This window comes from Anomaloglossus baeobatrachus, chromosome 3, assembly GCF_048569485.1.
Source record: "Anomaloglossus baeobatrachus isolate aAnoBae1 chromosome 3, aAnoBae1.hap1, whole genome shotgun sequence".
Classification (NCBI taxonomy): Eukaryota; Metazoa; Chordata; class Amphibia; order Anura; family Aromobatidae; genus Anomaloglossus; species Anomaloglossus baeobatrachus.
In genome coordinates this window covers 483,978,538-484,006,435 of record NC_134355.1, presented here as the reverse complement: position 1 = coordinate 484,006,435, position 27,898 = coordinate 483,978,538, and the positions used below count along the sequence as shown (strand labels likewise).

Below are 27,898 nucleotides of genomic sequence, written 5' to 3'. Positions count from 1 at the left end.
ACACCCCCTCCATATACTACACCTGTAATAAACTACATCACTACACCCCCCATATACTACACCTGTATTATACTACATCACTACACCCCCTCCATATACTACACCTGTAATAAACTACATCACTACACCCCCCATATACTACACCTGTATTATACTACATCACTACACCCCCTCCATATACTACACCTGTAATAAACTACATCACTACACCCCCCATATACTACACCTGTATTATACTACATCACTACACCCCCTCCATATACTACACCTGTAATAAACTACATCACTACACCCCCCATATACTACACCTGTATTATACTACATCACTACACCCCCTCCATATACTACACCTGTAATAAACTACATCACTACACCCCCCATATACTACACCTGTATTATACTACATCACTACACCCCCTCCATATACTACACCTGTAATAAACTACATCACTACACCCCCCATATACTACACCTGTATTATACTACATCACTACACCCCCTCCATATACTACACCTGTAATAAACTACAGCACTACACCCCCCATATACTACACCTGTATTATACTACATCACTACACCCCCTCCATATACTACACCTGTAATAAACTACATCACTACACCCCTATATACTATACCTGTATTATACTACACTCCCTCCATATACCTGTAATATACTACACCCCCATATACACCTGTATTATACTACACCACTATATAATACACCTCCGATATACTACATCATTACACCCCATATACTACACCTGTAATATACTACACCTCCATATAGCACACCTGTAATATACTACATCACTACATCCCATATAGTACACCTGTAATATACTACATCACTACACCCCTATATACACCTGTAATATACTACATCACTACACCCCTATATACACCTGTAATATACTACATCACTACACCCCTATATACACCTGTAATATACTACATCACTACACCCCTATATACACCTGTAATATACTACATCACTACACCCCATATACTACACCTGTAATATACTACACCTCAATATAGCACACCTGTAATATACTACACCTCCATATAGTACACCTGTAATATACTACACCTCAATATAGCACACCTGTAATATACTACACCTCCATATAGCACACCTGTAATATACTACATCACTACACCCCTATATAGCACACCTGTAATATACTACACCTCCATATAGCACACCTGTAATATACTACATCACTACACCCCTATATAGCACACCTGTAATATACTACACCTCCATAGAGCACACCTGTAATATACTACACCTCCATATAGCACATCTGTAATATACTACACCTCCATATAGCACACCTGTAATATACTACATCACTATACCCCCATATACTACACCACTATATACACCTCCATATAGCACACCTGTAATATACTACACCTGCACCCCCATATCACACACACTACACCCCATACAGCCTGCACCCCCATATCACACACACTACACCCCATACAGCCTGCACCCCCATATCACACACACTACACCCCATACAGCCTGCACCCCCTTATCACACACACTACACCCCCATATGTCACACACCCTGCCCACATATCTCACCCTGCCTGTACCCCCAACTTACCCCTCTCAAACACTCTGCACCCCTTCACATCCTTTTGTCAGTCTGCAGCCCTCATATGCCACTCACCCTGTAGCTCCATCTTCCCTCATATGCACTCACCCTGCAGCCCCCCTCACCCTCATGTCCCCTCTTTTCTTATTACCAGTCATCATGTGTCCACATCTCCTTCAGCATTCAGCATGTCTTGCTTTCTCCCCGGCAATCCTGTCTCCTCCCACACAGTCACATGGGCGTGACATCATCGCAGGTCCTGGAAGATGAATTATTCCGTCTTCTCTGCTGTGCTGCTCCTTCTCCTGCACTGACTGTGCGGACCTGCACAGGATCTCTCCCTACTCGGCATGCTGCAGCCCGGCTCCACTGCACCGGCTGAAGACGGGCGGGCCGGTCACAAAGAGCAGGCGGGCCGGATGTGGCCCGCGGGCCGCCCGTTGCCCAGGTCTGGTCTACAGGGTATGGCATGGCCTTGCAAAATTGAGTGATAGCCTTCCTTATTCAAAATCCCTTTTACCTTGTACAAATCTCCCACTTTACCAGCACCAAAGCAACCCCGGACCATCACATTACCTCCACTATGCTTGGCAGATGGTGTCAGGCACTCTTCCAGTATCTTTTCAGTTGGTCTGCATCTCACAAATGTTCTTCTGTGTGATCCAAACACCCCAAACTTTGATTCGTCTGTCCATAACACTTTTTTCCAATCTTCCTTTGTCAAATGTCTGTGTTCTTTTGCCCATATTCATCTTTTCCTTTTATTAGCCACTCTCAGATATGGCTTTTTCTATGCCACTCTTCCCTGAAGGCCAACATCCCGGAGTCACCTCTTCACTGTAGTCGTGACACTGGCGTTTTGCGGGTACTATTTAAAGGGAACCTGTCAGGTCCCATATGCGTTGTAACCTAGAAGCATGGTGATGTGTCCTAGTAACCCCTTCCTACCCATCCCTGTGTTGTAATAGTGTGGACCACGGGGGAACACTATTCTCCTTAAGGAGACTTTGCAAGTCAGTCTGGCTGCCAAGTAAGGGGACTTATAGCTGCCACGCCCCTCTAAGAAATATTCAAATTGTCTCTCCAGTAAAGGAGACAAACTCTAGCACAGCGCCACCTATTGGAAGTAGCGATCCTAAAAGTCACAAGTGGATTTTTAACAATCCTTTGCAATATGACTCAGGATATATGTAAGGCAGATCAGAATCCCAATTTGCAGACACGGTGTTTCGGGATGCTTGCCCCTCGTCAGTGCAAAGTATGGGGGTGTCTGATCTGGCTCATGAGAAAGTTATGTGGGGACCACGGGGGAACACTATTCTCCTTAAGGAGACTTTGCAAGCCAGTCTGGCTGCCAAGTAAGGGGACTTATAGCTGCCACGCCCCTCTAAGAAATATTCAAATTGTCTCTCCAGTAAAGGAGACAAACTCGCTACTTCCAATAGGTGGCGCTGTGCTAGAGTTTGTTTCCTTTACTGGACAGACAATTGTAATAGTGTGTAATATGAATGTATAAAAATGTTTTATTACTTACATGTTCCCTATGTAAATGAGCAGAGGGTCTAGTCCCCTGGGCTTCACATCTCCCTGTGGGCAATTGCATGGTCGGAACCGCAGGAGTCTTCTGAGCAGGCGCAGTGTGCGTCTGAAGCCGAGAAGCAAGCACCCGGATAACAAGGCTGCGGGAATGGTAAGCTTACATGCGCGGGATCTCAAGGAGCAACTGTGACGTCACTCATGTAAATCCATGGTATCACGCCCACAGGGGCGGGATACCACTGAAACCATGCAAACACCCACAGGGTGATGTGACGCCCAAGGGGCTAGAGCCTCTGCTCATTTACATAGAAAGCATTAAGTAATAAAACATATTTTTATACATTCATATTACACACTATTACAACAGAGGGATGGGTAGGAAGGGGTTACTAGGACACACATCACCATGCTTCTAGGTTAGAATGCATATGGACCTTGACAAGTTCCCTTTAATGAAGCTGCCAGTTGAGGACCTGTGAGGCATCAATTTCTCAAACTAGAGACTCTAGCTCGAGCTGAGTGAGGTTGGATGGAGAGCGTTTGTGAACAACAATTTTCAGCTCTTTCCACAGATTCTCGATTGGATTCAGGTCTGGACTTTGACTTGGCCATTCTAACACCTGGATGCTTTTATTTGTAAACCATTCCATTGTAGATTTTGCTTTATATTTTGGATCATTGTCTTGTTGAAAGACAAATCTCTGTCTCAGTCTCAGGTCTTTTGCAGACTCCAACAGGTTTTCTTCAAGAATGGTCCTGTATTTGGTTCCATCCATCTTCCCATCAATTTTAACCATCTTCCCTGTTCCTGCTGAAGAAAAGCAGGGTGATGAGTTGTGTTGCTTTTACGCCAAATATATAATTTGGCATTGTGCCCAAAAAGTTCGATTTTGGTTTCATCTGACCAGAGCCCCTTTTCCATATGTTTGGTGTGTCTTCCAGGTGTCTTGTGGCAAACTTTAAACTACACTTTTATGGATATCTTTGAGAAATTGCTTTCTTCTTGCCACTCTTCCATAAAGGCCAGATTTGTGTAGTGTTCAACTGATTGTTGTCCTATGGACAGACTCTCCCACCTCAGCTGTAGATCTCTGCAGTTCATCCAGAGTGATCATGGGCCTCTTGGCTGCATCTCTGATCAGTCTTCTCCTTGTTTAAGATGAAAGTTTGGATAGACGGCCGGGTCTTCTTAGATTTGCAGTGGTATGATACTTCTTCCATTTCAACATGATCGCTTGCACAGTGCTTCTTGAGATGTTTAAAGTTTTGGAAATCTTTTTGTATCCAAATCCGGCTTTAAACTTCTCCACAACAGTATCATGGACCTGCCTGTTGTGTTCCTTGGTCTTCATGATGCTCTCTGTGCTTTAAATAGAACACTAAGACTATCACAGAGCATGTGGATTTATACGGAGACTTGATTACACACAGGTGGATTATATTTATTATCATCAGTCATTTAGGACAACATTGGATCATACACAGATCCTCCGTGAACTTCTGGAGTGAGTTTGCTGTACTGAAAGTAAAGGGGCCGAATAATATTGCACTCCCCAATTTTCAGTTTATTCTTTTTTACAAAAGTGTAAAATGAGCAATAAATTCCGTTCAACTTCACAATTGTGTTCCACTTGTTGTTGATTCTTCATAACATTTATCTTTTATGTTTGAAGCCTGAAATGTGGGAAAAGGTTGACAAATTCAAGGGGGCCGAATACTTTTGTAAGGCACTGTATGTAGACATTTAATTAAAAAACAAACATTTGAAGATAGAATAGCCATTTACCACATTAACCATGTATAGTGTATTTCTGCTTAATTTAATGTTCGCTTCATTGATAAAAAATGTGCTTTCCTTTCAAAAATAAGGAAATATCTAAGTGACCCTAAAGTTTTGAACTCTAGTGTGTGTGTGGTGTGTATGTGTGTGTGTATTTTTTTTTTCTTTTTTCTCAAATGTCCATCAGCCTCCTCCAAAAATACTGCATATTTTCTGTCCTGAAACACTCCTTTTGTGTGCCTGCCTTTAAAGTATAAAACCGTATACCCAATGACTGTACTCTTGTGTAGTGTAAGGATGCAGGGAGATATAATAAGTGTTTTGTTCATTTGCACAGACCATTGGGTCTACCATTGGTATGTAAGTAGCCTTTAGCTTCTTAAAGGTCAGTATTGTTTTGATTAATAAGTCTTGTGTTTCTCCTTTATTTTATAATTTAGGGATTTATAAAGCATAATGTACCATGAGAAGACTAAATGGCTCTTTCAGATCCATTAGTTTCAGGCCAACATCCCAAATTTCCTAAACACTATCTGTTATCTCTGAATTGTCCTAATTCCTTTTGGCTTTTAATAATAATAATAATAATAATCTTTATTTCTATAGCGCCAACATATTCCGTAGCGCTTTACAATTCAGGAGGATCATATACAAACAAGTAACAGTTATAGAAATACAATATTTAGAGGGAAAAAAAAAATACAACCCTGCTCGTGAGAGCTTACAATCTACAATGAGATGGGGGGAGAGGCAAGGTTCAAGTGCTTATTTACAATGACAATCCAACCATCTCACGGAAATGGGGCTGGATAATGGTTTCCTGGACCAGTGGGCCCGAGCCTTGAGATGCCTTTGGGTGCCATGGAGTTTGATGTGGAGCTATGTTGTGAGAGGTTGTAGAGGGACTATGTGAATCGAATCTGATTAGGGAGTGTGATAGGCCGCCCTAAAAAGATGCGTCTTTAGGGTGCGTCTGAAGCTGAGCAAGTTGTGATTTGTCCTAACTTCTTGGGGTAGAGCGTTCCAGAGGGTTGGTGCAGCTCAGAAGAAGTCTTGGATCTGGGAGTGGGAGGTTCGAATTAGTGTGGATGTTAGTCGAAAGTCGCTTGCAGAGCGTAGAGAACGGGTGGACTGATAGACAGAGAGGAGGTTGGAGATGTAGGGGGGTGCTGCACTGTGGAGAGCTTTGTGGGTGAGAACAAGCAGTTTGAATTGGATCCTTTTCTGGCTTTGTGTGATTTTCTGTTTTTCTGTAATTTGCTATTAAATGCCCTTTGTAGGATGTTATGTTTCCATTAACATGAGTAAAATAATTTGCCTTTTTATTATATTTATTATTTCTTTGAGTTTTTCTGTGATACTTTCTTTGATCTGTTTAATGCCTCATAGTTTTCACATAGAAATCATGAAGATACAACATTGTCGCTGTCCATGACGACTTACACTTGTTTTATACTTTCTGTTCATTAAGAATTGAATTGTTCATTTTCTGGTTTGTTGATCCCAACCATCCGCATAATAGATAACATGAAGATTTGTCAATTCATTTTTTTAGGTTTATCCCCATCTACAGAGGTCCGAGCCACACTTATAAAGTGCAGAGACTGACAGAGTTCACCTGCTACAACTTCAGAATCCAGGCTGTGAATGATGCTGGGGAAGGACCATTTTCTGACATCTACACATTCAGTACAACCAAATCTGTGCCACCAACCATTAAAGGTTAGTTTTCTGTTTAGAGCTCCAGCTAATACCCTGATATTTCTGGGGAAATAACTACTTTGGATGACTAAAAATGATCATTAATACAGTAACATGTTGGACACCCTTAGAGGGCTATTCCCAACTCAGACCTTTATGGCAAATGTATAGTCTGTGAATGGAGATTACTAAACCTCTCCATTTCCGTCAGCATGAGAATTAGTTCCACATATTTTATACACTTATAGCATGTCGGAATGTCTAAAATAAAAATACCCTGTTAATTCACCCATGTAAACGGACCTCTCCTGAGTTGTCTGTTTTAATGAATACTTGTATTTCCCTTAAAATAAGAATTCTAGAGTATCTTATCATAGCAGATTATACACTTACTCAATTATTCCTAATATAAATTTTTGTATAAATTGACAACTAGGTGTTACCATTACCCCTAGTGAAATGGGGTGTGTCTTTGCACAGTCAGCACAGATTGAACTGTGTCATTGTTATGCTCACTAGAGTGCACACGTGGGAAGGAACGTAAATTAAGTATTACTTTAAACCTAGTACACCCGCCTAGTTCTTGTACAGACAAGAGGTCCCAGCATAGACTTAAATAACTCTGACTGGATGACTCAGATGACCACTCGGATCTTTGCTTCCTAAGCAGCCATCGATGGTTCCACACACCTCCTTACTAATCCGAGGGAAGGTGTAGAGTAAAATAAGGTAAACCAAAAGTTATAATCTGCCAGGAGAAACACAAGATAAACAGACTGTAGTTCCCAGCAGTGTCCGCTTCACTGGAAATGGAAGGTTGGGGAAGCTTCAAAAAGTTACACCCACCGGGTGATAGGGCAACTAAATTACAGCATAGGAAACACTTGTTGGCAGAAAGGCTATGAACACACAAAGTGTCCACACAGAAAAAGCGTTCAGAACCAGGGCAGCGACTGAACCGCACCGTGGGTAAATGGAGAGGGAAATGGACCACAGCCCAAGAGGCCTCCGGATCAAATCCGAGGCATGAGAATCAGTGTGAAGGGACAGCCCCCCAACTGATGATTCCCAGTTGTCAATTTATTTATAGGTTTCTAATAGGGATAATGATGTAGAATTTTTACTTCATGATCAATACAAGTATTTACTAAAACAGACCTGCCAGAATATCTGACCATTCCTGCTTGGCAGATCTTCCTGTGGACTCTTCCTTTAAGTTTATGTCTCTGCATAAAAAAATTGTTTAAAAGAACAGAGAGTCCTCAGTGGTTGATACCTTTTAATGGCTAACTGAAAAGATGGTAATAATTGCAAGCTTTCGAGACTACTCAGGTCTCTTCATCAGGCATGGTATAACACAAAATCTGAAGAGTCACGTATTTATACACAACAGGACTTAGAATAGTGCAGTAAAAAAAAAAAAAAAAAGAACAAGTTATATGAAACAGAACTATCTCTATGGCAGGGGGACAAGCTGTTCTAGCCATAAATACTGCAGTATTAACTCGATTGGTAAAAATCAGAGTTTTCTGAACTCGACAACACGTGTTTTATTTATTTTTTTTAAATTATAATTTTTATTTATTTTCAAAAGCAAACAAATCATTACATAGAACAAATAATATTAATAATATCAACAAAATTATCAGCAAAATGACAAGAAAATTGTATATTGCTCCATTTACAATTCAGTATTACAACATCTAATCAATGTTCACAGTATTCACAGTAAGACTTAGAATCTTTAATACCTCACGGAAACCCTTATAACTAACTATATGAGTGAATTTGCAACCATCCTATTAAACTCTCCTACTCCCCCCTGAACCCCCCACTACTCAAACCCACTCCCACCTAGTCCCCTTCAACCCCCACCTCCAATCCTCCGAATGTACCACCTAACTTCTCAGAGTGATACCACGCCGTCTCCTTAAATGGTGACATTAAGCGTTCTATTTCCTCCGAATTGAAGTAGGTTATAATAAACTCCCTCCACTTCTTGAGGTGACTACCCAATCGTCCCAACTTCCTTCCAGCATCAAGGCTCTCTAACTCCATCAGCCGTTTTATATGGATTATTATTTCTTCGAACGAGGGTACTTTTGACTCCAACCAATATTTCAGTATCATCCTCTTTGTTGCAAGTATGATTATATGTAATAGTGAAGGGGTTTTTTTTCTCCCCCTCCCCTCGACGCTCACCCCCTCCCATGCATGGAACAGAACCAGAGTAGGGGAGAGAAGGAGTTTGATGTCCCAGAGTTTAGCAACACACTTTAATACTTGGGCCCACAGTGGCTCAAGATGGGGACACAGCTACAATCCATGGTAGAGATCCGTTGCTTCTAAATTGCATTTCGGACAACAAGTAATCCTCTCAGGATTCTCAAGCTTTCTGGGCAAATTAAATGCATAGATCGCCCGATGCATCACTTTATACTGAGTCTCCCGCCACTGTTCATTCAGTATTGCCTTTCATAGGGCCCTCCACCCCTCCCTGATCTTTGTTCCAATGTCTGGGTCCCCTAGTTGCTTTTCCCATGGCTTAAAGAAACTTTCTGGCTGATAACCAGTCAACTGGTTTTGCATTGCCCCATATAGAGATGAAATTGACTAGGACGTTTGTGTCAGCTTGACCAGGCCGTCAAATGTATTAAGTGACATCTCCGACGATATGTCTTGCAATTGAGCCATAACCTTATGCTTCACCTGATCATACTGAATTATTTGGTTAGGATTCAACCCATAATTGCCTACCAATTCTTCCCTCCCCAACCATCTTGGCTCAGAAGGATGAAAAAGATGGTATACCTTTCCGCCTCCAATCTCCAAATAGCTTATTGCTAATTCCCTGGCTGAACCCTGGATTATCCCATAGGGGTAGATATTTAGAAATTTTATATGCCAACTTGTAATGCTTCCTCACTGCCCTGCAGGCTGCTATCGTATCCTTAAACAGAGAAGACTGCTTAATTTTTTGGGGTAGATTAGCTTGAAGCTTGTGAAGAAGGGCCTTTAAATCCAATGGAAACGCATAATCGCTCTCAACTCCAAGGGACACTTGTTTCTGTGAGCCATGAATCCAATCCATCCAATACCTGGACAAACAGGCCAGATTGTAACCCCTAACATTTGGTGGTTTTAATCCCCCATTATCCTTTGATGCAGTCAGCTTCCTTATACCAATGGGAGCTCGTTTCCCCCTCCACACAAACCTCGAGAAACTTCTATTAAGAAGTTCAACATCCTTATGTCTCAAGAGCAAAGGTAGAGTTTGGATATGATACATCAACTTAGACATGGACATCATCTTAATTAATTGTGCTCTGCCCATGATGTTCAACGGGAGGTCCTGCCATCTCTGGAGCTCCTGAACTATTTGATTTTATAAGAGGCGGGAAGTTTAGGTTATATAAAGAAGTCAGCCCCTCACCAATTCTAATGCCCAGGTATGTAATGTATGATCTTGCTATAGAAATATGCTCACACTGGCCACCCTCCTGCAAATGGGCCTTCCCATTGCCCAGGTACAGCAATTCACATTTAGTTTGGTTAATTTTAAAGCCCGAGTAGCTCCCGTATTCTCGCAATATATCTAAGTTGTACCTGAGTTTTAGGATCAGAGAGAAACAACAGTACATCGTCTGCAAAGAGTGTCGCCTGTATTCACATCTTATTTATGAGGATCCCTTGAAAAGTGCGATGGTCAGTTAAAAGCCTCGCCAGGGGCTCCAAAGCCAGGTTGAAGAGAAATGGTGAAAGGGGACAGCCCTGTCTAGTCCCCCTCTGCAACTAAAAGGGAGTCGAGAGGAAACCTGGAATATAAACCTGTGCTTTAGGATTTGTATAAATCTCACGTATCACATTGTAGAAAGACCCCGAGAATAGCATTGTGTCTAAAACTCTATAGAGCCAAGGCCACTCCACATTATCGAAGGCCTTCTCGGCATCTTTTGGTAATAACGCTGGAGTCTCATTGACCAGATCCTTAGTGTTCACCCTATCAAGGGCCAATAAGACTTTATGAATATTTTGTGTCGCTGATCTACTTTTAATGAAACCTGCTTGAGCTGGGGATATTAAATGGGGCAGGATTATGGCTAAGCGGTTAGCCATTATTTTTGAGAGTAACTTTATGTCCAAATTAATGAGTGAAAGAGCCTGGGGATAGCGGATCTTTAGCCTGTTTAGGTAGGTTACTATTGCGAAAAGACGCTTCACCCTCCAGGACCTTGTTGAATATTTCTAACAATATAGGAGAGGTCTAATCTACCATCGTCTTGTAAAATTCAGCCGTGAACCCGTCTGGCCCTGGCGCTTTGTTGTTCTGCATACTTTTGAGAGTGCCAACTACCTCTTCCCCTGAAATTTTAGTGTTCAAAAAAGTACGTTGTTCCTCTGTGATCCCAGGAAGGGTCACTTTAGTCAAAATATTATCTGGAATTGTGACTTGTATGTCCCCTGTGTATAATTCCTTGTAATATGCCCCCAATATTTCTATTATCCTCCCAGGATCATTGTGTACCTCACCTGTGCGATCCCTCATTTGCATAGGTCCTTGCAGAGTCTCTCTAATTTTTACCAGATTGGCCATCAGTTTACCCGTCTTATTCCCAAATCGATGAAGGGTCGCCTCCTGGGCTGTTTTAAATATTTGCTCCCTCCTTACTGCCCACCTGTTGAAAGCCCCCTGCTCCAGCAACCAAACATCCCTATGGGCTTTGTCTGGGTTTTCCTGAAAGGACGTATAAGCCTGTCTCAACTTAAAGGAAGTTTCAATAAATTTGGTCTGAATTTTCTTCCTCATTGAGGAAACATAACCTATTATTTTGCCCCTTAGGACCGCTTTTGTTTTTTAATTTTTATGTGTATTTTTTAATTTGGCAAAAGAGGGTTAATTTGAACTTTTTTTTTTTTCTTCATATTTTTTAAACCTTTTTTTTCCACTTTTCACTGTTTTAATAGTCCCCTTAGTGGACTGAAACCTACAATCATCTCATCTCTTTTCCCATATACAGCAATGCATTAGCATTGCTGTTTATAGTAAGAATCACAATATCCTTTGTAGCCCGGCCACAGGCAGGTTTCAAAGGAGCTCTGTTATTAAAAGCACAGAAGTCTTCAGCAGATGCTGTGCTGTCATAGAAACCCATCAGCAACCCACGATTATGTCATGGATGCATCAATGGGAGCTGAAAATAGCACACCCCTACACCAATGCGAATTAAGTCTCACTGACCGAGTTAGTCAGCCAGATTTCACAGGTTAACAATCGGCTCTTCTCCATCCACGATTGTTAGCAGCGGGTACTGGCTGTGCTGGGTATGGGGTGAGCTCACCCCCTGAGCCCACACCATACACCCACTTCCTACATGCACCATAAATGTATAGTGGATTTCGTGAAGGGGTTAATATTTCAAAGAGTGATTAGGCAAAGCAAACACTTTAAGTGGAAAACAGGTTGTCACTAGTGACTTTGTTTTTCAGTGAGCCAAAAAGAGATTTTCTTTTGTTAGTATGAGAAGAAGTTCACGGTCACTGCAGTAAAAGGACACTGCCAACTGACGACCACGTTTCTGCTTCTTAGACCCCTGTGAGTGTACTTGGCAGTAGGATCCAGGGGTAATCTCCAATGTCACTGGACCTTTTAGGGATTCGTAGTGCTTCAATATTTTTTTGTTCTAATTCATGTAATATTTTTTTTTTTTTCAGCTCCTCGTGTAACACAGTTAGAAGGAAACACATGTGAAATTACCTGGGAGACCGTATCGCCGATGAGAGGAGACCCTATTGGATATATTTTACAAGTACAGGTCGGTCGAGAGTCAGAATATAAACAGGTAGGTCCAATTTCTATAAGCATTATGTTACCTATGGAGCGTCTGAATTTAGTAAACACTGTATCTATGGCAAATTTGTGCGCCTGTTATGACACATATAAAAATACAGTTGAGTTCAAAAATATTTGGCAGGGACCAATTTCTCGTGATTCGGCCTCTGCAGGCCACTAGTTTTTATTTAAAATAAAACAAGTGAAGTGTAATTGAAGTGTAGACTTTCAGTTAATTAAAAGGATTGAACAACAATAGTCTGTGACACGATTAGAAAGTGCAACCATTTTTCTACAAAGCCTCCGCATTTCAGGGGCTCAAAAGTAATTAGACAAATTTACTTTACCATAAAAAAAAGGTTAATTTTTAATTCTTTGTAGAGAATTTTTTGCAGGCAATAGCTACCTGAAGTCTGGAAGCCATGGATGTCACCAAATGCTTTTTGCTCCTTTGTGATGCTTTGCCAGGCCTTTGCTCCTGCAGACCTCAATTGTTGCTTTTTTATGGGTCTTTATGCCTTTAGTTATCTCTTAAGGCCCCGTCACACACAGAGATAAATCTTTGGCAGATCTGTGGTTGCAGTGAAATCATGGACATATTGTTCCATTTATACACAGCCACAAACCTGGCACTGATTGTCCACAACTTCACTGCAACCACAGATCTGTCGCAGATTTATTTCTGTGTATGACAGGGCCTTTAGACATGTGAAGTATCTGCTTGATGGGGTTGAAATCTGGGATTTGACTCCACCATTGTAGAATATTCCACTTCTTTGCTTTAATAAAAAAAAACACTGGGTTGTTTTTGCACTAAAATTTGTGTTATGTCATTCCCATCTGTACTATAAAACCCTGTCCAATCATCCTTGCTGCATTTGATTTATTCTCAGCAGAAAGTACAGCCCTTTAAAACTTAGAATTCATCCATCTTCTTCTGTCTTCAGTCACATCATCAATAAACAGACCCAAGGCCATTAGAAGCCATGCATGCCCGGCCAACACACTGCCTCCACCATGTTTTACAGAGGATTTGCTGTGCTTTGAATCATGAGCTGTTCCAAGCCTCCTTCTTTATACTTTCTTCTTACCATCAATATGGTACAAGTTGATCTTGGTTTCATCAAGAAAAAGAATGCTGTAACATATCTGGGCTGGCTTCTTTAGATGTTTTTTTTTGGGGGGGGCAAAGTCTAATTTAGTTTTATCTATTAAAAAAAAATAATGATTAATGGTTTGCATCTTGTGGTGAACCCTATGTATTTTTTCTCATGAAAACTTCTTCTTATGACAGATATAGATACTTAAACATTTAATTATTGGAGAGTGTTCTTCACTTGGGTGGTTGTTATGAAGGGGTTTCACCATTAAAAGGATTCTGTGATCATCCACCACCGCTGTCTTCCATGGACATCTGGGCCTTTTTGAGATTCCAAGCTGTTTTTATTGCAGGATGTACTAGACTGTTGGTTTTTCCACTCTTGACATTTCTGCTATCTCTGATTGATTTATTCTATTTTTTTCAGCCTAATGATGGGCTGTTTCTCTTCCCTTGAGAGCTCCTTTGACCGCATGTTGGCGGCTCACAGCAGCCACTTACAAATGCAAATGCCACACCTGGAATCAGGTCCAGACCTTTTACCTGCTTAATTGATGATGGATTAACAAGAGAATAGCCCATGCAACCCATTAAAGAGCTTTTGAGATAATTGTCCAATTCTCTTTGGTCTCTTGAAAAAGAGGCAGCTACATATTAAAAGCTGTAATTCCTAAATTCTTACTCCAATTAGGATGTGAATGTCCTCAAATTAAAGCTGAAAGTCTGCACTTTAAGCCTATATTAATTATGTAACTGTATCTTGAATATGTTTGTGTAAACTGCTAAAATTTCAGCAAAAGGTATTGATCGGTAATTGAATTACTCGGTTGAAAATCTGATGGGACCTACCGTATATACTCGAGTATAAGTTGACATGCCTATAAGCCAAAGCACCTAATTTTACCACAAAAAAATGGGAAAACGTATTGACTTGAGTATAAGCTTAGAATTATAAGAGGCACCCCAAATTTAAGGAAGGAAAGGGGGATGTTGGGTGCATAGTCATTCAAATGTACATGATTCCATATAAAATACAAGAAAAACAAAAGTCTGACAGCATTCATATATAAAGATAGATAGATAGATATAGATAGATAAATGTGCTGTCTGACCTTTTTTTTTTCTTTTTTGAGAAAGAAAATGCAAAACTTGTCGCTGTCCAAATATTTCTGGACCTAACTATATACTATAGATATAACAAACATTGTAGCGTTTACAGTCTTTCCTGCAGGAGCTGAGCTTTTTCTTACTTGACATACTGGTCTTGTCTGCTCATTCATCTTGACTAGGAGAGGCTCGTAATTACCCACAAGACTCATTTCCCTGAGTTTTAGAGAAATTTTAATTAAATTGTAATTCCTTGAGAGGCTATCATAAGTCATGCTGTTCGGCTCTAAAATCATAAGTCAGACAGCAGAGAGAGAACCCAAATAGCAAATTACTGCAAATCCCCAAAGAATTCTAGGATGAAATTTCATTTTCACTTTTGAAATATTTCCTAATTGTTCTAGATAACATTATTATTGTTCTCTTTAATTCTAATCAGCAGACGTAGAATATCATATTCAAAATGCAGTCATATCTCTTAAATTCATTATTCTTTCTCGTTAAAAGGATACACATTATATTTCATCCTTTTTTTTCTGCATTTGCCCTCTGCCTATTAGTATAACTTATAGCATTATGTGCAAATCTTGTTTTTACAAGTTAATAGTTATGATAAATGATGGGTGGACCCGCAGATATCTGGGATCAACATGTCCAACCGGGTTTAAAAAAAAAAAAGAAAAAAAACTTTGTTCCTGCCCGAAATTCATCATCCCGGATATCTGCCCGGACGTCAGTCCTCATATAAACCTGTAGGGCCTGAATCCAGCACTTTAAAATGGTGGTAGAAGGGATAAAGGATTAGAGCAAGCACATTACACTTACCAGTCTTTGCATGGCTATAACGCTACATCCGGGGCCACTCATTAACCTCATGCATATGCACTGCTTCTCCCATCCACCAGCAGTCCTGGCATCTATGATTGGTTGCGTGACAGCGTGTCTGACTGCAACCAATCGCACACGCTGTGTGTGTCCATATTGTTGTGTAAAAATAAATTTAAAAAAATTGGCATAGGGTCCCCCCATATTATAATACACATCACAGATAAAGCATATGGCTACAGGCTGCAGCCCCCAGCTATGTGCTTATCTTGGCTTTGTATAAAAATAAGAGGGACCCTATGCGGCTTTTTTAAAAATTATTTAAATAATTAAAAAAAAAAAAGTGTGCAGTCCCCTCCTATTTTAAAACCCAGCCATAATAAAGGTGACAGCTGGGGACTGGTATTCTCAGGCTGGGGAGCCCCATGCTTATTGGGCCCCCCAGCCTAAAAATAGCAGCCTTCAGCCACCCAGACTTGTTGCATCCATGAGATGTGAAAATCCCGCAGCATTACCTGGCTCATCCTGATTGCCCTGTTGCGGTGGTACTCGAGGCAATAAGGAGTTAATGATAGCTCACTGCTGCCACTAATCCCTAGTTTAGTAATGGGATGAATCTGAGACCCACCCCATTACTGATTTGTAAGTGAAAAGAAATAAAACACAAACACCAAAAAAATCCTTTAGTTGAAATAAAATACAAAAACCCCACCCTCTTTCTCCTCTTTATTAACCCCCCAAACAGCCAGTTCCAGTGTAATCCACAGGAGGCCACAAGACCATTCCAGCTCTTGCATACGGAAGGCACAGTGTGTGTGCACAGAACATGATCTCATGCTGTGGGCTTCAGGCATAATTCTGGCTTTTTGATTTTTTTTTTCCTCGTTATGCCATTTGTTTGGTAGATAGGGCATTTCTGAATGCAGCGATACCAAATACATGAATTTTCTTTTTATATTTTTAAAAACGTTTTTCTTTTACCCTTTTTATTGTTTACACTAGTTCCCTTTGGGAACTTTGAAGCTGATGCTGTCCAGTTACTTCTGCTGTTCAGAGTGATGCTTCAATATTGCCCTGAACAGCAGAAATGCTAATCTCCTGTGAATGTCGGCACTCAGCTGGTGTTCACAGGACCGATGTCATGACAGACACAGGGGTCATCAGCTAAACCCCGGAAGTCATTACAACCCATCGGCACTCTGTGATCACGTCAGGGTGCTGCCGATGGGAGTGGGGAATGACTTGTTCCTTTCCGGCATGCATTAAATCCCGCTGTCAGAGATTGACAACGGGATTTAACTGGTTAACAGTCATTGCTGGATCTCCAATCCACCCACACTTGTTAACTTCACATGTTGGCTGATAAGATCAGCCGACATGCGGGGAAACATGCCAGCTTGCCGCATTAAAGGGACAGATGCAAACTTGGACATACCAATACGTCCAACCAAGGTCGTGAAGGTGTTAAGACAGAAATTGACAATTTTAGCTGAAATGTCTTGAATATGTAATTTTTTTGGTTCCTGGTTCACTGACATCTGAAAATGCGTGTGCACCTCTTAATATATTTGATGCATCTTTCTCCAGCACCATTTTGATCGAGGTTGGTGTATGAAACACTAGTCTTGATTAATTCATATCTTGTGGTTTATTTTTTCATTAAAGAAATGACAGTGACTGATGGCTGTCACCAGCCTTCTATTGTTCAATCCCTGCCAAACTCTCCATTTCTCAGATTCCAACTTTAAAAGTCCATTACATGGATTACCATCGGAACTAAACAACCATCGGTCGATAAACAGACCAAAGGAGATGATGCACAATTAGCGATCAATAATTGCTGAGTGCACATAGGCTGCCTCCATTCTCAGCAGTTTGGGCTTGTTTTCATGGGATGATGCATGGCATAGAATGATTATCTTTTTTGGAAACCAAAAAACCATTTCACCCAATGAACGAGCATTTTGCTTGTTCATTCGGGTGATCGACAGTCTGTCTATAATGAAAGGTTATCGTGAACTAATGTTCGAAAGAGCGCTCATTCACAATAATCTTTCACTGAAATGCAGCATAACACTTGAAATTTTTTTTTTTTACATTAGTCTTTATTAACTTTTGTAGTATAGATATCAAATTCTGAAGAACTGTAAATTAAATGCACTTCCAGCAACTTAATCTCTGTACACATTCATATGGTCGTCTTGAGGAAGGAGTCTGTCTGACTTAGAAACATGTTGGCCATAAACCACCCTTCATCGACTACGTCTTGAAACCTCTTTAATTAGACAGTGTAGGGTATAGCCATGTAAATACTTAACACTCTGGCTATAGCAGAATACCAGACACATGGCCACACAGTACCATTAGTTTTATGGAATGTGGTATTTGCATTATTAAATTGCACAAATTCAAACCCATGATTCCAGTTTTGCAAGGATTTAGCATTTACCAGACATCTACAGTAGCAACATACGTCCTCTAATAGTGCCTGGTAAGATTTACCTTTCATTATCCCACATACAATATTTACTAAGCATTAGACCACTTTGTAATTATTAAATTAATGTTACTTTTTAGTTAAATGTATTCAGTTACCAATAATTCATTAAACACACTGATCACTACTAAAGTCTATACAATGAAATATGCCCCATGTTAACATGTATTACTTTGGGGTTTTTTTTACATGACTGTCCTTCTTGTAGTCCTGAAATAGGAGTCCGCACAAAACGGCCATTTATTGAACTAGGCAAGATATAAAATTTACATCAGCGGTTAAGACTTGTAACTGAGTTAAAGCGAGATAAAAATAACATATTGAAGCACAATATGGGAATTATGATAAATTGAGCAAGAATCAGTAAATTGCTCCTAATTTCACTCTCCTGTCGCATGAAAAGCATCTCCTGCATGACATGGAAATTGGATATAAATGAGAGAGGGGCATTTACGCTCTGAGAAATATCATTTACATTTTTATTTTGTTACAAGATGTGAGAAAATAGAAATCCCACTCCCTGCCTTATATACCTTCCTCCATATAACTTCAACTTACGCTGATGAAGGAAAGTGTGTTAAGAAATGCAATTCTATGTCATGCCAAGTACAGATATGATGAGGTATAATATCAAGATCAATTTGGTTGGATCCCACATGCTTTTTGACAGTTATCATTAAAACTAAACACCTGAATGAACTCTGTGACCTCCTAAGACAGTGAAAATAAGGCTTCTCGATTAAAGCAGACGATTCCTTCCCAAGCTTCTGACCCTGCTGCAGTTGCAGTAAAGGTCCGGTTGATGGTGACCTGCTTACAACCTCAGCATTTACCTACTGGGGATAAATCTTGGTGACTATCACAAAAATTCTAACGTGGTTGGACATCTTGAATTAGTGAAAGGTTGCTGCTGGTAGAAGGCATGCCACAAAATAAAGACCCCAGCACATATTTTTTTTAAAAAAAATAAGCATAAAATGACCAACCTCTTAAATGCATGGTTATAGGCAGCTGATGTTTAGAAGCCAGAGAACCCTTTAATATAAGTGGAATCTTAAAGGGATTGTCAACCACATTTTGTTATATTCTCCCCTAGACCCCTCTATCCGTTCCTGACCAGGCACATTTTTCAGGTTTTTTTTCTTACATATAGCTGCAAAAAAAAAACAAACATGGAAAATATAATTGGTTTTGCCACGTCATGTGTTGATGAGCTCTTACAATGGCATGTCTACCTGCTGGCATCGTGTTAAATGCTGCTATCAGAGTTTGACAGGGGGAATTAACAGGTTAACAATAACCTGTTAATTAACAAGTTAAGGATTGTTTGCTGCAGGTCCTGGCTGTAATGCACAACAGCCATCACCTGCTGAATATTAGTACATTGAATGCTGCGTCCCCTTGCCGGCATGCTGTTACTGTCACTGTTAGAGTTTGATATCGGCATTTAACTGGTTAACAATCGCCAGCAGCAATCTACCCCACCTGTAATTGTTAGAGGCAGGTCCATATACACACACACACACACACACACACACACACACACACGTACATGTGTGTGTGTATATGTATGTATATATGTATATATATGTATGTATATGTATATATATATATATATATATATATATATTATATACATACAGTGTCTACAAGTAGTATTCAACCCCCTGCAGATTTAGCAGGTTTACACATTCGGAATTAACTTGGCATTGTGACGTTTGGACTGTAGATCAGTCTGGAAGTGTGAAATGCACTGCAGCAAAAAAGAATGTTATTTCTTTTTTTAATTTTTTTTTTTTAAATTGTGAAAAGTTTATTCAGTGGGTCATTTATTATTCAACCCCTCAAACCACAAGAATTCTGTTTGGTTCCCCTAAAGTATTAAGAAGTATTTCAGCCACAAAGAACAATGAGCTTCACATGTTTGGATTAATTATCTCTTTTTCCAGCCTTTTCTGACTAAGACCCTCCCCAAACTTGTGAACAGCACTCATACTTGATCAACATGGGAAAGACAAAGGAGCATTCCAAGGCCATCAGAGACAAGATCGTGGAGGGTCACAAGGCTGGCAAGGGGTACAAAACCCTTTCCAAGGAGTTGGGCCTACCTGTCTCCACTGTTGGGAGCATCATCCGGAAGTGGAAGGCTTATGGAACTACTGTTAGCCTTCCACGGCCTGGACAGCCTTTGAAAGTTTCCACCCGTGCCGAGGCCAGGCTTGTCCGAAGAGTCAAGGCTAACCCAAGGACAACAAGGAAGGAGCTCCGGGAAGATCTCATGGCAGTGGGGACATTGGTTTCAGTCAATACCATAAGTAACGTACTCCACCGCAATGGTCTCCGTTCCAGACGAGCCCGTAAGGTACCTTTTACTTTCAAAGCGTCATGTCAAGGCTCGTCTACAGTTTGCTCATGATCACTTGGAGGACTCTGAGACAGACTGGTTCAAGGTTCTCTGGTCTGATGAGACCAAGATCGAGATCTTTGGTGCCAACCACACACGTGACATTTGGAGACTGGATGGCACTGCATACGACCCCAAGAATACCATCCCTACAGTCAAGCATGGTGGTGGCAGCATCATTGCTGTGAGGCTGTTTCTCAGCCAAGGGGCCTGGCCATCTGGTCCGCATCCATGGGAAGATGGATAGCACGGCCTACCTGGAGATTTTGGCCAAGAACCTCCACTCCTCTATCAAGGATCTTAAGATGGGTCATCATTTCATCTTCCAACAAGACAACGACCCAAAGCACACAGCCAAGAAAACCAAGGCCTGGTTCAAGAGGGAAAAAAAATCAAGGTGTTGCAGTGGCCTAGTCAGTCTCCTGACCTTAACCCAATTGAAAACTTGTGGAAGGAGCTCAAGATTAAAGTCCACATGAGACACCCAAAGAACCTAGATAACTTGGAGAAGATCTGCATGGAGGAGCGGGCCAAGATAACTCCAGAGACCTGTGCCGGCCTGATCAGGTCTTATAAAAGACGATTATTAGCTGTAATTGCAAACAAGGGTTATTGCACAAAATATTAAACCTAGGGGTTGAATAATAATTGACCCACACTTTTATGTTGAAAATTTATTAAAATTTAACTGAGCAACATAACTTGTTGGCTTGTAAGATTTATGCATCTGTTAATAAATCCTGCTCTTGTTTGAAGTTTGCAGGCTCTAACTTATTTGCATCTTATCAAGCCTGCTAAATCTGCAGGGGGTTGAATACTACTTGTAGGCACTGTATGTATGTGTATATATATATATATATATATATATGTATATGTATATGTGTATGTGTATGTGTATATGTGTATATGTATATGTGTATATGTATATATATATATATATATATGTATATATATATATATATATATATATATATGCATATATATATATAATGTAATGTAATAATATAATATGCATATACGGGATGTGAGACAAGTATTGAACACATCACCAATTTTCTAAGTTAATAATTTATCACCAGATCTCTGTAACAACCCATCCAATCCACAGAGGCAAAGTTATCAAACTGTGCTGTCCATAAACTTAGTAATATGTAATAATGAGAAATGACTCAATGAAAAAATACTGAAATGTATGTAATACTTCGTACAAAAGGCTTTGTTGGGGATGAAGCTTCAAGATGCCTCCTGTATGGAGAAACTAGTCACACGCATTGCTCAAGTGTTCCTTCTCCCTCTCACCCCGGTTAGGGCCTTGTTTTTAGGGTCTATGGCTAAATACATTATCACTTATATCTGTGCTATTATGTAGTGACATTTTAAAACGTCACTGCAGAGTAGAAGCCGTACCACCTAGATGTGTAATGTCGGTGAAAAGTCCTAAAGCAGTTATAAAAATGAGGCTATAAGATTATTGAACAAAAAACCTATATTCTCTAGTACCGGTCCCATGCTTTTAAAATTCACTGATGCCGGTATTGCCTGTTGCTCATTTTGCGTTCTCTTCCAATGACCACTCATGACTACTACAGTCAATCAGTGGCCACTGATCAGTTGCAGCCTTCACATGCCTTCCAAACCAGAATTATCTTCAATTATGCTATGCATGAAAATAAAGATCACTAAATTTTAAAAATGGAGACCGGATGTTGTATGAGTCTGTGATGGTATCTATAATAATGGATATCTAAGTTTCTTTATATAATGTAATTTAAAGTGCTCCTCTTAGCTGAAATAGTATTATGGAGTTTTATATAAAGGATACAAATATATTCTGCATATAAACATCATCAAAAATATTTGGATAAAGAATCTTTATGGTATAAAATAGTCTACTTAAAAAAAAAATTTTAACTCCTTTTTCAGCACTATTTAACTTACCTTTTTCTTTTTTTATTTTTTTTTTTTTACATTAAATACCTAATATCTAATTTTTCATTCATGTATATAGATTTAACGTAAGATTTTATATTGCAGGTATACAAAGGAGAAGACACATCATTTCAGATCTCAGGTGTACAAACTAATATGGATTACAGATTTCGGATTTGTGTATGTCGTCGATGTATCGATACTTCACAGGAACTCTGTGGCTCCTACAGCCCATCTGCGTCTTTTATTGTGAGACGGAATGATCTCATGTTGCCAGAGGACCTATCGCACCTTGATAATTCAAAACTCAAGGGCATGGTGCCTACTGATGAACAGTTTGCAATTCTTATTGTTTTAGGCTTTGCAACCTTGTCTATTTTATTTGCCTTTATACTTCAGTACTTCTTTATGAAGTAAACCATGAAGACAGGTTAGAGATATCTTAACTAATGCTGCGCATTATAATCCATTTATTCAAATATTCATTTTTAAATAAATACAGACATTTTCCGTTCTACATTTTATATTCGTATTTTTTACTATTTCATTACATTCTCAGTGTTTGGATGCACCTTTTTGAAATGTAAAGCCGGGACGTAGCTGAATTCTGTTTCTGTTAAGCAGATATATCGCTGACTAAAGTGCAGCAGTGTTCAGAGTGGATTCATTTTTGTGACCCACAACACTGGTTGACATTAATTCTAAATGAATGTTGAAAATGCAGCATAATTCAAAGTAATATGGTTTTTACACCGAAACACAGCTATTCACTCACAGCAAGGTGTATACATGAGTGCAAATACACAATATACAAACTTTATAATTTAGAAAGCGAGAATATGATACACGTATAGAATTGTTTATAATTTTTTTTACTTGAAATTGCTTGTATACAAGTTATCATATTGCTATCTTTAAGAAGGGAACTTAACTGCATGTTTACAAACTTAAGTGATATACAATATACGCAAATTAAAATAGTGCCTTCAAATTCAATGTGCTTTAAGGCTATGTTATCTGCTGTACATGGTGGCTGGAAGTAACACCATGTCCAAAACCAACACAATAACATTGGTGTGAGATCAAATATTGCATTACCATGACCCAATGCAGCTAGCTAACGAAAAAGCCAAAACTTTACTTACTGTAGTTCACATTTCAGTATCTAACACTGTATGTATTATATATTCGTTATTACACATATGAAAAAGGGTTTTTTTTATTCTAAATACACAGTTTTAAAATATATGGTAGATTAAAAGGTTAATATAAAGTTTGACTAGATCTAAGACTCTGGTTGTGGTTTGGGAATTAAGTCCTACGCCATCCATTCCCTTCTCGTAGCACATGACTAGTCCACCCACATGTGTATACACAAAGTCCTTCATTTCAAACCTTTCTGGTAGAAAAATCTCCAATATTAAAATTATTAAAAACAAAATAAATGTGACCCTAAAATCTACAGTGCAATTCTGGGCCCAGGAGGTCGTCATAGTTTTTCTTATTAGTTATGATTATAAATGTTATTAGTGTATGTAAATAATCTGTTTATTACCGGCCCAATTACATTGAGGTCACAGAGTAGCAAAGATGTAGTTGAAATATTATTCATTAGGGAGTCCACTGAATAGTCCTAACTGTTTCTTTATTATCAGAACCAGTATTTATTGCATTGAGATTTTTTTAAGCATATAGAATATTTTCTTTAGAGATATATGCACCTCATCAAATAACTTTCTAATAATTTAGCCAATTAAACACTAAGGCCTCAATTCACTATTCTTTTTGTAGCCCTTTTTTAGAGTAAAAAATTTAATTTTTTTATACTAGTTTTTATTAGTCATGGTTATTTTTTTTAACTTTGTTCGAGAGTGTTTCAAATATTTTCAGCTAATTAATTTGAGACTTTTTTTGAAATGTTGCAAAATTTTGGGGGTATTGTACTCCTCTACCCTGGTGGGGTACAAAATCTGTGTGATTTTTTTTTTTTTCCTCCCAGTTGAAGACTAAAGTGCAACGTTTTGAAAGAGTTGTGAAATATTTTACTCAAAAAATGCGCAGAAGAGTAAAATTATAAGTATCTTTGCATTTGCACCAAATTCCTCAAAAACATTGAGGGCCATTTTGATGACTCTGGCAAAGACAAAAATAAAAAATTAAAGAGGTTATCCACGTCTATCCTTAGGACGGGTCATCAATATCTGATTTTCCGGGGTCCAACACACCGCACCTCCGCCAAACAGCTGTTTTCGATGCCAGCGGCGCAGTAGGTGGCTGAAAATGCTCAGTTCCTGAGCTGCCCTGTTTTCTGATAGTGTCCATGGCCAAGTATGGCACATCTGCCTCCTAATAATTCCAATGGGAGGTGGATATGTAGTACCTGGCCGTTGTCAGTTGACGAAGCAGCTATGGAACTGAGTGCACTTCCTGCTGGCACTGAAAACAGCTGATCGGCGGAGGGTTCAAGGTGTCGCACTCCAGCCGATCAGACTTTGATGACCCATCCTAAAGAAAGGCCATCAATGTAAAAGTAATGCACAACCCCTTTAAAACAAACATGCAAATGATAAATTGGACCCAAATCCCAATATTCGATGCTCTTTTACTTTTAATCATTCTATGACCCTCCTGTTTTTTCTCAATTTAAAGTGCCTCAGGGAAACATTTCAGCTGAAGGTGCAATTCATTTCCAAAAGGGGCAACAGACACACGACATATACTCCGCTTTTATATAAATCTATATTTTGTATATTTTTGCTGCTTTCTTTTGCATTGTGATAGAATTAAATGTCTTGACGTTCACTGAGGTATCTTGTCATATTCCTCTATATAGAATATCTGCTTTTTATTCCCATAACCAAAGCAATGGGGAACTGTTGTAGTTTTTTTAATTTTTTTTTTAATTTTTTATTTTTTACAATATATTAAGTACTTTAAAAACCAATTACAGTGCAATCTTTTATTTATTGTAAAGACAAATAAATATGTACTAATATTTGTAGCATGATCATTTTTATTTTTTTTTTTTGTCATTTAGGTTTTTACCCAGCAGCATTTTAAGTGATCTCTGCCTTTTATGCGAGATTTCTTTTTTCTTTTATTTTTTTTTGTTGTTGTTACCTAAAATCAGCGCATGTAAAGCCAAAAAAACATCCGTGATTAAAACGTTTACATGTAATCGATCTCTCTAATCATCTCTTCTGAGGAAAGTGTTATGATCCACTAATCATGCTGTGTGCCTATAATGATGTAGCAAATGTTAGAATTGTTTTGTAATATATCTGTAAACACTATGTTAACATAGCTCTTGCAAACTAATATTTCTGCCAGGTTATGGCAAATTACATTTTTTATTATTTTTCTTTTAATTTAAATATATTTTATGTCTTCTGTATTTTATGAGCATAATCTATACAGGTGTTAATAAGTCATTTTTTTGTATTTTATGAAAATGTACAAAGTAACTGTCCCATTAATAAAGTATTATAAATTGAAAAAATAATTTACCTTGGAAAAAAAAATTGATAAAATAAATTTCCTGAGAACAATGCAGTTGGTCAATAAAAAGAAAAATAGAATTTTAAAAAAATATTTAGGGTATTTTTTGTATAGACATGTACGCGCTCATTCACAGCAGCATTATTACCTTTTTGTCTGCAAAGAAAAGGGTGTGCTGATTTTACTTTTTATTTTTTAAAAAAAAAATTAAGAAATAGGTAGCCAACATCAGTAGACAAAAGCTATATATAATTATTTTATATAAAAAAAAAAGTAAAATATACTGGAAGTCACTGAATATACCACTTCCATATTATCGACACTCAATACCATGATACCTTTAAAAATAAAGCAAGCATTTTAATAATATATAATTGCACCTTATCTCTTTAATAAAGGAAATGGGAGGGTGGGGGCTGTAGTCATTTTAAGGTACGTAAAACATATTCGAATTTTCCAAATATTTCTTTTTTTTTTTTTTTTAATGCTGCTTTGAATGTTTCATCATCAATGTTACAATGTAATCCTGTTACAAAGACGTCATTTTATTCCAATTGTTTAATAAGCCACTATGGGAATATTTTATATATGCATTTGGGGGAAAAAAGGAACATTATTGGCCAGTTTTAGAAGATATTTGTCTTTTATTTCTGGAGGGACTTATTTTTTATTATGGAATTAATGTAATTTTTATATTTGTGTCCATTAAAATATGAAATTACCAAAATATATTTTTTTATACTTTTCCTCATAGTCCTTTTAATGCTTTATTTTAATCATACGTTTAGGCTCTTAAAGAAGCCATGCCATTATTGGTACTCCAAGCCTCCAACCATGGAATAAGTTATATATGATAGTCATTTTCCGCAATTAGAATTGACCTTTTGTGCATTATTTCTAATCTTAGAATACTCATCCAGAGCTTTTGGATCAGGATTTGACACCTACATTCATGTACACTCTGACATGACCTGTTGATGAAAGAGCAGTCATTTATTTAAAGACCGCTGTACCTTGGCAGGCAAATTAAATAAGTGCACTGGCCTACTTTTCCCGCTTGCGAAAACAGACTGGCAGAGAAACTAACGAGTCACCTTAGATCTCAGGGTCATGACGTAGGCTACCAGATAACTAATTGCAATAGATTGTTGCCTCTTCAGGTCAATTTGAAAGCAACAATTAGACAAGTCAGAATTGTATTTTTGCACAATTGTTTCAATTGAATTACAAAATATTTTTTTACCTCACTATTGGACAAACATTCCAAACATTTCATTAAAAATTAAAATCACGTTTTTCTGGTATTGTAAATTTAAGACTACTTTGTATGCATTGTATTAAAGCCGGTATATCTACTTTAATGTATAGATTTTGCAAAATAAGAAATTGCTACAGTATGTAAAACTTAATTGTACTTTTAGTGTATATGTAATATATTTAAGCCCAATAAATGTTTTACTTCTTATCTTGATGGTCATTCTTTTTTTGTTTTACTGATGTTCAAGGTTAATAATGTAGAATATATGTAAAAAATAAAATAAAAATAAAGCCACTAAAGGAATGAAGGCAGCACAGTGGCTAAGTGGTTAGTATTGCAATCAGAACTGGGGCACTGGGTTTAAATCCCACCAAGGACAACATCTGCAAGGAGTTTGTATGTTCTACCCCTGTTTGCATGGGTTTCTTCTGGGTTCTCCGGTTTCCTCCCACACTCCTAAGGCTGGGGTCACACATAGCGACGCACCAACGATCCCACCAGCGGTCCGACCTAGCAAGGATCATTGGTGCGTCGCTACATGGTCGCTGGTGAGCTGTCAGTCAGGCAGATCTCACCAGCCATCAGCCACCAGCGACTCGTGTAACGATGCTGTGCTTGGTAACCAGGGTAAATATCGGGTAACTAAGCAAAGCGCTTTGCTTGGTTACCCGATATGTACCCTGGTTACCAGCGTACACCGCTTACGGGCTGCCAGTGCTGGCTCCCTGTATACATAGCTAGGGTACACATCGGGTTACTAAGAAAAGCGCTTTGCTTAGTTACCCGATATTTACTCTGGTTACCAGCATATGCTGCTTACA

The 27,898-nt window shown here is 38.8% G+C and overlaps 1 protein-coding gene across 1 annotated transcript in view; it reads left to right on the top strand.

The window, feature by feature from the left end:
- FNDC3B (fibronectin type III domain containing 3B) overlaps positions 1-27,258 on the top strand; it is a 538,015-nt gene extending 510,757 nt beyond the window's left edge. Inside the window, exons 24-26 of the mRNA XM_075340617.1 lie at positions 6,485-6,651; positions 12,343-12,470; positions 22,427-27,258. Coding sequence (XP_075196732.1) covers positions 6,485-6,651; positions 12,343-12,470; positions 22,427-22,738 — 607 coding nt within the window. The 3' untranslated portion in view covers positions 22,739-27,258. The remainder of the gene's footprint in view (positions 1-6,484; positions 6,652-12,342; positions 12,471-22,426) is intronic.
- The last annotated feature ends 640 nt before the right edge of the window (positions 27,259-27,898 follow it).